The 13425-nt window shown below is 41.1% G+C and overlaps 1 protein-coding gene across 1 annotated transcript in view; it reads right to left on the bottom strand.

Moving 5' to 3' along the window:
• The window catches only part of DOCK8 (dedicator of cytokinesis 8), a 200293-nt gene that overhangs the window by 116815 nt on the left and 70053 nt on the right, over positions 1-13425 (bottom strand). The window contains exons 6-9 of the mRNA XM_069474160.1: positions 12753-12965; positions 7577-7662; positions 2685-2751; positions 493-642 (exon numbers count right to left, since the gene is read on the bottom strand). Of these exons, the coding sequence (XP_069330261.1) occupies positions 493-642; positions 2685-2751; positions 7577-7662; positions 12753-12965 (516 nt within the window). The remainder of the gene's footprint in view (positions 1-492; positions 643-2684; positions 2752-7576; positions 7663-12752; positions 12966-13425) is intronic.

The following is a 13425-nucleotide window of genomic DNA, read 5'->3' as shown; positions in this document are numbered from 1 at the left end:
TGGTCTCGAACTCCTGAGCTCAAACGATCCGCCCACCTCGGCCTCCCAGAGTGCTAGGATTACAGGCGTGAGCCACCGCGCCCGGCCTCAGATATTCCTTTATAGCAGCTGAAAATGGACTAACGCAGGTACATAAGGTGCACCAGGCTTTATTCCGTAGTCATGACTACCCACTGAGGTCACTGTGATAATCCCCACTCTTCAGATGAGGAAACGAAGTCTCAGAAAGGCCAGGTCATTGCCAAAGTCATATAGTCACTAAGTTGTAAAGCCAGGATTCAAACCTAGGACTGTCCGACTCCAAAACCACAGTCATTCTAGTATCGAAAACAGAATTTGTTTGTAAGGGAAAGGGGGAAGCTGAGAAGGGAACAAAGTGAATCTCACAGAGGACATGTAGACACATTCTGACGTCTCTTTTGCCCCAAATGTGCAGGGAATATTGCAACAACGGAAACCTCAGGATGTGCAAACGAGAATGTGGTTAACTACCTTGATTACTAGGTAGATGTCTGAGGATGGGTAGGTCACCGAGAAGATGGCAGATCTCGCCTGACTCGATGTGGCAACTGAAGGCGTGTGAGCTCGCAAAAATCCTTTGAACTGGTCAGAGTTCAGGTCACAGTGAAAATTTTCTGAGATCTGTAAATAAGCAGCACAGTGAAAAATAAATTAGACTTGTTGTATTCATGCTCTAAACATGTTTTAAAAAAAAAAAAAGAGTGAAAAAGCCACAAAGAAATTTCGCTGAGGGAATAAGTGTAGTCATAGACATGGTTTATGACGAGTGGCTGCTGGAAAATCTGATACATGTTTTGTCACAATTTCTAGATATTCTGGAGCCATTTGAGAGATGTTCCTCGAAACATTAAAATGTTTGTCAGCCCACCAGTATTTCCTGAGTATCAGTGTTGTGTTAGGTACGTCACTACGTAAGCGCAGGACGTTGCTTCTGTGCTCAATTAGCTTACAATCAAGAACGAAGGAAAAGGGAAACGTAACTAACTGCAGTAAAAGCAAAATACAAGTCGCCAATGGCATACAAAGAAGTACTATGGAAGATTCAGGGAGTGACAGGTCATTTTCAGTTGTGGTGATGAGGAAAGCTTTTCATGGAAGAAGCATTGGAGAAGGATGGGCCTTAGAAGAAGATTCTGACAGGCAGAGGTAGAGGGTGAAGGTGCGCCAGAGAGAGAGTACAGCACAGACAAATATCTCAGAGTCTGGAACGCCTGGAGTGAGCTTAGTTATCAGTCGATCAGCTTGACTGTGCACAGGCTGTAGAGGGGAAGAGGACATAGGAGAGCCACGGTGAAAGTCTGGCATGGAAGCTAAAGAGTTTGTTCTTAACGTTGTAGGTAGTGAGGGTCCATCAAGGATTTTGAGCAAGAGCATGACATGAATAGTGCTCCTTGGCTCACGTGGTGTGATGTTATGTAAGAGCCGCTGCATGGTTGGGTTCTCCCTTTCATCTCTAAGAGAGTTGTAGCAAGAAGCAGCTGCCCAGGCAGAGACTATATTTCCCAGCCTCCCTTGCAATGAGGGGTGATCATGTGACTAAATTCTCTCCAACAGATTGTGAGCTGAATCAGAGTGTCGAACTTTTAGGCCTCTTCCACCCCTCTTTTCCCTTTTTCTGGGGCATCGATGGCAGTGACAAGAGTGATTTGGGGAGAGCACATATTGAAGAGGGAGGAGCCACTGCCAGCCTGGGTTCCTGAATGATTGAGTGGAGCAGATGGACCCTCTAACTCTGGATTGTTAAGAAACAAAGACAAGAAACCTCTTGTTCTCTAAGCCCTTGGTTTTCAAAATGTGTCCCTGGACCAGCAGCTTCAGCATCACCTTGGAATCTGTTAGAAATGCAAATTCTTAGGCTCTACCTGGACCTATAGAATCAGAAACTCTGGGGGTGGAGCCCAGCAATCTGTGTTTTAACAAGTCGTCTTGGGGATTTGATGCATGCTCAAGTCTGAGAACTACTGCTTTAAGCCACTGAATTTCGAGGTCTACTTCTTTTAGCAGTTAACCTACCCTAACTAATACAGATCTCAGTGATTATTAATATTTATCCAAGAGATATATGTTTTCTTAACTATAGAATGGTTATGGGTAAAGAGGGGCAGAAGTATCTGCCTTACTCTGGTTTTGCTATTGCTGTCCTCTAGGAGTTAGAAAATGACTAAACATTAAAACACTCATGGAAAAGTCTTGGGTCACTGTTTCCATTAAAAGCACATTACATTTGGTAAGGTCTTCACCCTGTGGCAAATTTAGACTTTTACTGCACAAGACGACTTCCATTTGTGATGAGCCCATTTCACAGTGCAAAGAGCTCTCAAAGCCAGGAAACGTTACATGCATATCCAAGCTTGTTCAACATACATTTAAACTGGTTTGTTTCTGACATAACCCCATGTGCTGACTATTTCATTTGTCTCCTATGCCAACCAGGTCGCCATCTCCAGCAGGCCTTTCCCTCAAAGATTCCTCAAAGTACATAAATGATGTTCCTAGATCATTGCTTGAAAAATTGCAGAGGCTGAACAGAACTGGAGCCATCAAAGGTCATTTGTTTTCAAATCTGATGTGCTCTTACTGCATAGAAATGAGATTTAAAACCATAAACCCAATGAATCATGAACAGTTTGCGTGCTTCAGAGACATATTCTTTGCTTTCTTACCTTTTTCCTTTCTTTAACATCATAGAGGGCAATGCTGGCAAACAGAGGCTCAATTTCAATCTCAAACCTGTCAGAGAAAGAGAGATAAATCTATATGGCTTTAATTTAGATAACTTTGAATTTTCTGAAAATGCCTGGATATATAAACTGGTTAAAAATGGAAATAGTTTCCAGAAGTATTTGGAAAACTCCACCCATATGAGAATTACACTGGGATATTAATGGAGAAACATGGAAGGTTAATGGAAGATTCCTGATCACTTGAAATCATGGTGGATGTTACCAAAATATGGTGGATGTTTTGGGGATGTCTCGAAAAAAATGCTTGTTGGTAGCACTACAAGAGAGAGTGGGCTGAATGGACCCCTATGCTGATCCACTGCACCTGCCATGTTTTCAGAGGATAGAGTCTCTGTTGTAGGTAGTGGAATTGTCCACATTTCACATTTTACTGGTAGGATAGGAATCTCTATTATTTAATTCTAAGGGATAAGGCTCTTCAGCTAGTAATAAAAGAAAAGTTCAATTGCTTTACAGTGGGACGGTCAGAGGAAGATTGGGTTATGACCTGGCTGAATGTCTGGCCCTTCCTAACTCCATTACTGAGGAGCTGCTGAGTTGAGGTGGGGCAGAGGATTCAGCACAGCAGATAAACACTGAGGTGCCCGGACCCCACAAGAGCTGGAAAGAGCCCTTGTATTGGCCCTAACTGCCAATTTCCGTTGACATGGTGGGCTTGACGAGAACACATGCCTAAAGCATAATCCCAGCACATGTCAACAGGTGCACAGGGAACACAGATGAGCACCTTCCAAGTTTCTCGGCTTACCAACCTGTGACCTTGGACACTGTCTGCCAAGGGCATCAATAAAGAGGCCCTGGTCCACCATCACTTCAAAGGTCATGTAGATTAGGCCACATTTTGTCTCCAGACATGTGTGAGAGGATGGCCTTATCATTGGATAGCTATGTCTCAAAAGAGGTCTTTTTAGAAGAATATTTGGACAGAGAATAATAAGCACAGACAGAAGGGTTAGTTGGTCAAATGAGGCGGTTTGGAATAATGGCAAACTCACAGGACACTGGGTCAGAGAGACCTGGGCCCTGTTCCTCTTCCACCACCTGCCAATTCTGAGACCCTACTCAGGCTACTTATCTCCCCCAGTTCCATTTGTGTATCTGCAAAATGAGGCAAGGACACTTGCCCTTCCCATTTTTCCATCTTATTGTAAGGCTCATGTAAGGCACTGCGTGTGAACGTACTTTAAAAACAACGTGGAGCAGCGGCATTATTCACAGTAGCCAAAAGGTGGAGGCAACCCAAGTGTCCATGACAGATGAATGGATAAACAAAAGGTGTCACACACAGGTACAGATAATATTACTCAGCCTTAAAAAGGAAGGACATTCTGACATATGCTGCAACATGGATGAACCTGAGGACATCATGCTAAGTGCAATAAGTCACAAAAGAATAAATATTTTGTGATTCCTCTTATACGAGGTACCTAGAGTAGTCAAGTTCAGAAAGACGGAAAGTAGGACTGTGATTGACAGGGGCCGGGGAGCGGGGGGAATGGGAGTTAGTGTTTAATGGGCATGGAGTTTCCATTTGGGAAGAAAATATTTCTGGAGATGGATGGCTATGACAGTTGCAGCACAACGAGAAGGTACTTAATGCCACTGAAATGTACATTACAAATGGTTAAGATGGTAGATTTCATGTTATGTGCATTTTACCACCAAAAAACCCAATGGTGAGGATTTCCATGTTGATTTTTCCTATTACTAGGTAATAGCACATTAATTAGGGCATTCCCTGTGCCTCGGTTCACCAGCTGTTGCCTGGTGTGGTCAACCTGTGCCAGGTTGCTGCCTATACACAAATGGTCTGGATATTGCTGGGATGTACTTAGGTAGGCACTGAGTGTTAAGTTCTCTGTGGTTCAGAGAAAGAAAAAGAGAATTGACATTTACTGAAGATTTAACAATTATGCTGTGATAAGTGCTTTACACAAGTCAAGCTCTTTACTCTTCACTACAGTGTAATGTAGTATTATCCTCATTTTATACATGAGGACACCAAGGTTGAGAGAGATTAAGGAACTTGTCAAAGGCCGCAAAGTTAGGACATAGCACAGTCAGATTTTGAGCTCAGCCGTTTCTGATCACAGGACCTGGGCTTTTTCTACAAGTGTTTCTCCAAGTGTAGTCCCCAGTAACCAGCATTCGGAAGCACGGGAAGAGTTTGTGAGCATGTAGGTTTCTTGGTACCACCTGAGACCTACTGAACCAGAAACTCGCCAGGGAGATGATCATTGGAGGTCTCCCAAAATCTTCATTTAAAACAAACTCTCTGGTTAAATTTTACACGTTAAAAGTTTCACCACTAAGAAGACTCCTAAGAGCTGAGGTTACTTTGCAGAAGATGGTATTAAATCTTAAATTAAAAGATTTCCCCACCTAAAATACAAAACAGAAAAACACTTTGTTGTCACCCTGTTTTTTTCTTACTGCTATAAACATTTGGAGAACTGTCCCCAGTCTAGTTCTTTCTGTATCCTTGAGGCTTTATTTATTTCTCAAAAGCAATACAGAGACAGTTAAAAATCTCCATAACTTAAAAAAAATTCCCTAGCTGCTAAAACCTAGAGTACTATAAATAGAATTCTGCATATCAATGTCCATGAGAAAACATCTGCCATTCATATTATCCTTAAATTTTTACTATTCATACTTTCACATTCTAGGTTTACCTATAAGAATTTGTTTCCTTTCTTTTATCCAGTTTACTCAAAGTAGTTATACCTAGGGCCATTTCATTGGTCCATCTCCTGTTGCAGGTATATTTTAGTACAGATACTATTTAAGACACTTGAGCAGCCCAAGCGCACTGGGCAAACATATCCATTCTATGTAATTTCTGCTTTGGCAGTTGGGGAAACATCACTAGACACTGGACTTGACAATTTTCATTAAGAGAAATCCAAGTGACTCCATTTTTTAAAAATAACACATGTCTATCTTAGTGGGCCATGTTTTCCCACCTGTAAGAACAGCTGCCATTTACTTATTAGAAAGGTCTAGAAGGCTTGGTGACAAGCATCCTCCCATCCCAATTGCCATAGTTGCTGCATCTAAAAGTAGCCTGATTGTACATCCTGTGGGGGTGGCTGAGGGCCTCAGACAATAGCGTAGACTTCCCAAACAATGAAGAGGGGAACAGCCACTTCCACTCAGTCCTACTGCTGACCTGGTCGGCTAGGAAGCTCTCACTTCCGGGTTGGCTTGCAAGGGTTAGAGTTTGCTTTTCTGTACTCATTACTTGATACAGAGCTGTTTTATAGGCTGCTCATTTCTGTGTGTAAGACAAAGGCCCTTAGTGCCCCATTGATAGAATTGGCCAGGGCAGGAGGCTACATTAAGAGAGCAGCCATGCCTGTGTGAGCAGCCACGCTGGCTTGTGTTCTGAGGCAGAAGAACTTGGGAGAGGCTATGCATTGGAATCACAGAAGTTTATAGTAGGTAGGAACTTCGAGACCATCTGGTCTAACAATTTCATTTACAGGTAAGAACTCAAAATCCCAGAAAAGTTTCCCAGGACTGAGACACAGTCGTGAATCTAGAATCCAGATGTCTAATTGCAAACCAGGTGCTGCTTAAGGGACCTAGGAACTGATTTTGAGAGACGGATCACTCTCTTAATAGCATATGAAAAAATGTTATGATTATGTACTTTTGCTTAGGCAGAGTATTTACAACTTTCATATTTTCAAAATGGTCTCTGGGTTCCAAGAGGAAGAACTAATTCCCTAAAGTAGCAGTCTGCAAAGAGGAAGAGAGGTCTGGGAGCACTCCAGGGGGTACACAAGACACTGCATTGGAGGGCATGAAGAAAATGCTAGATATCTTTAGATTTATTTAGCTCACCCTTTAAATTTCTCATGTATGTTTTATAATGTGGATAATATTTTAATATGCAAGCACAAAACAAAATTAATACATGTATACAAAGGACATGTGACTTTTTTTAAAATACAAAAGTACACAATCAAAAAGTTTGCAGACAACTGCTGTAAAGTAGATGTGGCAAATAATTGGCTCATAAGATAAAATTGAACTGCAGACATGTTTTGTGTGAATTGTGTGGTGTTTAAAAAGGAAGGGACAAGATATTTAGGGAGTCAGGAAATTATGCTGAAAAATCTGGGTTTTCAGCTTCTCTTGAATAAAAAAAGAAATAAGACAATTGACAAAAATGGGCCTGTTTCCTTGGATGGCAAGAGTTGGCTGTAGGTAGCAGTGGGTCCCCCATTAACACAGTTTGCTACAGTCCCCACCACTCCCTCTTGTCCCCTGGCACTGAACTGGGTTTTGGTTGCATCATTGTGTTTTGACAGTGGTGTGCTGGTAACTGTTTAACAAACAATCTCTGGGGGGAAAAGGGTGGTCATTTGTAGCATTTGCTAATTTCTATGTTGTAAATACTTTCACCCTGGGCAATTTAAAGTCACCAATGTTACCTCACTGAACATGGATTTGGGAAGAGATGTGCACTATCAGCTTTAGTGAGTTAGTGCCAGTCGACTCCTGCAACCCACTGACTTTACTGTGTTTTTTTCCATAATGTAGGCTATTTCACTCAATTACCTTACATGCCTCACCTTGGTAAACACTTGTGTTTGCCTTCCCTATTGTGGAAGAATGACTGTCAAAGCTTGGTAGGAATAGAGTCTAGAAACAGACCCCAAACGCTGCTCTTTCCACTACTACCTCACAGCTGCCCACTGTTAAAAGTGTGTTGGGAGTTCCTCCCTGATTCAAGCTCTCAGTTTGTCTCTAACAGGCAAGACAAATCTCAAAGTAGTGGTAGCATGTTTTCTGATACTTACTTCAGCGTCAGCAACTTGACCAATATTCTGTTGCCCAGATGTTCCTTGGGACATTCTGGTACCGGACGTATTTCTACAGCATCCTCCTATTATTAACCACATTACAAAGAAATCATTAGTGAATTCCATGAGGAACTCCACTTGGAGTTAACCCAGGGAAGGGAAGGCTGCCCTCCCTGGCTCAAGTCAACTTACATTTGTTTTATTTCTAATAGTAGATTAACACTCTGCCTTTCACAAGAGTTCGCCATCCAACCCCCAACCTTCCAGCCAGCATTTACAGCAAACATTTTCTCCTTTCAGAAAACCAAGCATTTAAAACAAAGAGACTGAAGGAGGAAGGAAGGAAATGTGAAAATGGACATGGCTTAGTAACATCCACCAGATGGCATTGCAAAATCTTATACCTATTGTTGGGGTTTTTTTTGTTGTTGTTGTTTTTGTACTTTTTTTTTTTTTTTTTGCCTGCTCTAAATACATATTCAGAATATTTCTCCTGCCAAGGGCTTTACTAGTAAATAGGTGAGTTTCAGACTTGAGACCTGAGTCAGAGTGGTCCACTTAAGGCTGTGAACCATTAATGCTGTAACAGATTGTCTTTCTCAGTTCACTGTTTTCTTAAATAGATGATAGAGATTGAGGAGTGAGTTTACAGGTTCTGTACAGACATATGCAGGTAGAACTTGCAAAAGTTCTAGGTACAGGAAAGCTTAGTAATGACAAATTAAGAGCTACACCTGTCTATTTGACCACATAGGGGCTAAAGACTTAAAGAGAAATAACAAGTCCCTATTGAAACTTCAGCATTTAAATCTGAACTTTCACTGAATCTTAATTACATTCACGTTTGTGAAATTAAACAGTGAAAATCCTTGAAAATTTTAATTCCCGTTCTTGCAGTAGGTTTTCCAAACACATGAGTGGTCTGCTGCTCATAAAGATCCAAACAGAGTCATGTCTAATTGTCTTTTCCTGGCTATAAACACTGGCAGCTTCCCAATACCCTACAGCAACCATAACATCTTTACAGGTAGCAGTGAAGTCACCTTCCTGGTAAACCTGTACCCAGTTTGGTGGGATGATCAAAGTGCTAAACTCACCACTACTCTAACCTCTCTTCCCCTTCGGCCCCCATTCCCGTGGTTGGCGCTGGCCATCTCGCTGGGTGGAATCGTGAGTGTGTTTCAGAGCAGACACTGTTCAGATGCCTACACTGAGCTGGACTCTCTCAGAGCAAGCTGGAACTTTCAGGACGATCAGAACAGACACATCTGAAGGGAAGGGCCCTCTCTTTGGAAAACAACCTCAAGGTATGGATTCCTAAGACTGCCTTTGGTTTGGATTCTAATCTTTGGAATCCATTTTTTTGTTTGTTTGTTTTGTTTTAGAAATAGGGTCTCACTCCATCGCCCAGGCAGAAGTGCTGTGGCACGTGGTCAGTTATAGCTCACTGTAACCTCAACCTCCTGGCCTCAGATGATCTTCCTGCCTCAGCATCTGGAGTGACTGGGACTACAGGAGCACCACAATAATTTTTTTATTTTTATTTTTTTTTGTAGAGGCAGGGTCTCCCAATGTTGCCCAGGCTGGTCTTGAACTCCTGGCCTCACACGATCCTCTGCCTTGGCCTCCCAAAGTGCTGGGATTATAGGTATGAGCTATCATGCCTGCCCTGGGATCATTTCTTAAAAAACTTTTCATTTGGAAAATTCTAAACATATGCAAAAGTAGAGAGAGTGATATAATGAACCACCATTTATTCATTACCTAGCTTCAACAATTTCAACTCATGGGAAGCCTGGTTTCATCTATATTCCCACTTACTACCTTCCCCCACTCAATGCTGGATTATTTAGAGGCAAGTTCCCAGACACCATATAATTTCATGTGTAAATATTTCAGTACATATCTATAAAAGATAAAGATTTTTAAAAATGCATAACAATAATGCCATTATAACTCCTAAAAAATGAACAATAATTTCTTATTGCCACGAAATAATTGTATCAGTTTCAAATTTCCCCAATTGTCTTAGTTTTCTTACAGTGAGTTTGTTAAGTCAGGATCTGAACGAGGTCCATGTATGAGATTTGGATGATGTATTTCCTAAGTCTCTTCTCATCTATGCGAATTTCTTGAGCCTTTACAGCTATCTTAAATAGGAACTCATTCCCAAAGAAACAGAAAGAGCAAATGTGAAGCTTTAGTGAATACCTATTGTTTATATCATCCTGAGAAATATACACAAATGAAGAGAATAAAAGAGATAATGAGAGAGAAAGCATGAGAGATGATATTCTTTCATCTATTGACACATGGGATCTTGGGGCTAACTCCATATTTGCATACCTGTGATTTCATTATGTGAGCCAATAAGTGCCCTCCCCCTCTTTTTCTTAATTAGCTTTTAGTTGAGTTCTGTCACTTGTAACCAAGAGCCCTCAGGAAACTCTGCTATGATGTGGAGTACAGCAGTATCTTTTTAGGGATCAACACATAGGATGCCTTTTGTAGAATCTGAGTGAATCAAGCAAAGAACTTGCCTTGCAGAAGCTTGGTGGCTGAGTCCCACTTTTACCTCTCCTGTAGACTCAGTCATAATTTGGATACAATAGTTTATCTCTCACTTTCCTTACTGGGAAACCAAGTAATGATAATACAAAAAAAACCTGATTAATATGTCATAAAAATCAGCATTTTAAAATCATTTCAGAGTAGGTGTAAATTTACCTTTCTTTCACAGGACTTACTGTGGAGAAAGTACAAATTACAAGTACGAATGCAATTTCTGTGAGAACAGCTTCAAAACACTAAAAGGCTGGTATAGAGGCCCTCAAGCATTGTAGAGATACCAGTTTACAAATAACTGGCACACCAATTACAAAGCACTCCTCCTTACCAATAAAAGATGACCCCAGTAGGACCTCTGCTAGAATCTAACTTTCAGTCCCAACTGAGTTTCTGCATTGTTTCAAAGACCACAAAACAAAGTTCCTGCAAAAACAGTCTATGTTTTATTCTCTTAATCAATTCAGATGGGAATCTTCTCATCTCATGCCACCAGGGAGATTTTGACAAGCTAGTGTCTCCCTGGACATATTCTCCTCATCTTTTAATTGTTTTCTCTTTTCTGGCATCCACTTTGGGTCCCTTTAGTACATGTCAGCATCTCTATCATGGAATTGGGAGAAGAGGAAGACAAGTAAAGGTCAAATCATCAGATTTAATATTTCTTGACAAATCCGGTAAAAAGTTTTCATGTTGCAGATAGAAACTGAGAAGTTGTAACATATGATTTTTAAAATACCATCTTTGGATTTCAGTTGCATATGCTAATGTACTAGGTAGTCATATGTGGATACATAAACAAGCAAACATGAAATTTGGAGTTAATGGGTAAGGGTCCCCAATTTTATAATTTATCTGTTGAATCTTGAACAAATTGCTTAACCTCGCTGATTCTTATTTTCTAATCTGAAGAATGGAGATGATAATATTGCCCACATGATTCATATTAATTTATTTTTTAAATTTATTCTTTTAAATTGACAAATAATTATGTTATTTATGGGATACAATGTGATGTTTTGATCTATGTATACATTATAGAAAAAATAAATTAAGCTAATTAACATATCTATCACCTTACCAACTTATCTTTGTGTGGGGTGAGAACATTGAAAATCTATTCTTTTAACAATTTTAAAATATACAATACATTATTACTAACTGTGGTCACCATGTAGTGCAATAGGTCACTAAAACTTGTTCCTCCAGTCTAACTGAGACTTTGTACCCTTTGATCACCATTTCCAACACCTCCCCACAGCCTCTGGTAACCACCTTTCTACTCTGTTTCTATGAGATTCCCTGTTTTGGATTCCACATATTAATTTATTAATCTGTCTCATTCAGGAGAGGATTTGAGGCTGCTGACAGAACTTCAAATAAAACAGATGAGAAAATGAAGGTGGTTAGAAAATAAGGATAAATAAAGGAAAAAAAGTTGGAGTAAATTCAGGACACTAATCAGTAAGCTGCCACACTTGGCCGAGGTGAACGGAAATTTACTCTAAGAATTTAGGAGAGCCAGTTACAAAATGGGCACAATCTCTAAGTGTGCATGTCATCTCAGCAGAAGCATAATTCTTTTCTGAAGACTTGGGGATAATTTCCCTTTAGATCCTCACTGATGGAGGAGCTGGATGATGAATAGGTCAATGTCCACAACAGTATTTCCATGGTGGACATGATATCGTATCTCATGACTTCTGCTTCCTTTATCATCCTTTTTGCTGACCAATGGTAAGCTCACTCCAGGGCAGGTCAGCAAACACAATTCACAGCGGGGTAGGGATTTATAAGAGGTGAGAATCAGGCTGTCTGATGGTTTTGCTTAAACTAGGGACCAAATTTCAAATATTTAGAGGCACAGATGGATGGCATATCTTTTATGCAAAGTTTCCCCAAATCTTATTTCTTGCAGCAGAACTTTTAATACAACTGGACAGCAGAGATATAGTGGTAACCTTTTCTGGCAAGACTCAGAAGTGTAGATAACCTGACATGCAGAAGGGAAAACTGAGAGCCTCATATAAAATATAAGGAGCCTAAACAGACACAAGGCTTGAATAATGGTCATTCCTTATTCCATCTGCAGGCAAAGTCTAACTTATCCAATTGTTCTGAGTCAGCTCCAATAAATAAAGAAGTAGACAATCAAGATCTCAAAGTCATGCACACTGGGAAATGGTTGTGATTATTTTAGCCTGAAACTGTTTTCAAAGCAGGTATCTCTAGTTGCTCACAGAGGCTGTTAAAAAATAGTGAAGCAGTAAAGAACATCAAGGTTTAAGGAACACATGTCTTGATGGATTAGTTGCAAATAGACCCTTGAAATGTTTTGAGGATTAAATGAGATAATACCAGTGAATGTGTTTTGTAAAGTGCTATGAAAATCCTAGTTATTATTAACAGAATCCCATCTGTACGATGATCAATAGTTGGCTCTGCTATGACCCAGGCTTGCCTTAGTGAAAAACACAAGCACAGAAAACATACAATTAAGCATCCTGACATCATGGACTGCTATACAGTAATAATGAATGATAAAATCTTCCTCCTGGCTCTCTCTGTCTCCACTGCAATTCTCCCGGATGGAGACAGTGGCACCCACCTCGTCCACGGACGGGTAAAGGGCGAAGAGCTCGGCCTGCCGATTGGTCCTCCGGGCCTCCTCGTTCTGCCTCTCAAAGTCCTCGGCACTCACGTGCTGCAGGAGGTTTTCCAGCCGCTGGTCGGGCTGCAGGCTGCGGAGGTCGAAGTCACAGGCAGTGAGGGGGCCTTTCCCAGACACGTCGCACAGCACGTTCAAGCGGCGGGGCCCTGTCTGGGAGAGAAAACAGAGGGTCTAAAATGAGAACAAAAGAATCTGGGATGTCTCAAGGCTGCTCCAATCTGGGACTATACAATCTCAGGCCTCAAGTTTTCTGGAGAAACTGGGGATTCGACAAGAATGATGTCGTATCTTCCTGGCCGGACTATCCTAAAATTATCTGTCTCCTTCCCAGCTGGAAGCAGGTAGTTACTCGTCAGTATACCAGTCCTGAGGAGAGGTTTGAAAATAGCACTGTGTTCCTCTTGGCTGTCGGTGTGTTCTTTCCTGGAGCTTGGGAGCCAAGTCACTAAATGAGCCACACTCAGATCTCCCGCGCAAGCAAAACAAAGCTGGACTAAGGTGTGACGAAAAGGAGACTGGACTGAGAAATAGAGAGACCCCCTTCTTAGTCTCCACGCCAGAGCTTGGATTTGAAACTGGAAAATAAAGTGACTTATGAGGCTTTCCAAAT

Source organism: Eulemur rufifrons, chromosome 7 (genome assembly GCF_041146395.1).
Source record: "Eulemur rufifrons isolate Redbay chromosome 7, OSU_ERuf_1, whole genome shotgun sequence".
Taxonomy (NCBI): domain Eukaryota; kingdom Metazoa; phylum Chordata; class Mammalia; order Primates; family Lemuridae; genus Eulemur; species Eulemur rufifrons.
Note: the sequence above shows the minus strand (reverse complement) of the source record. Positions and strands in the feature narration are given on the sequence as shown.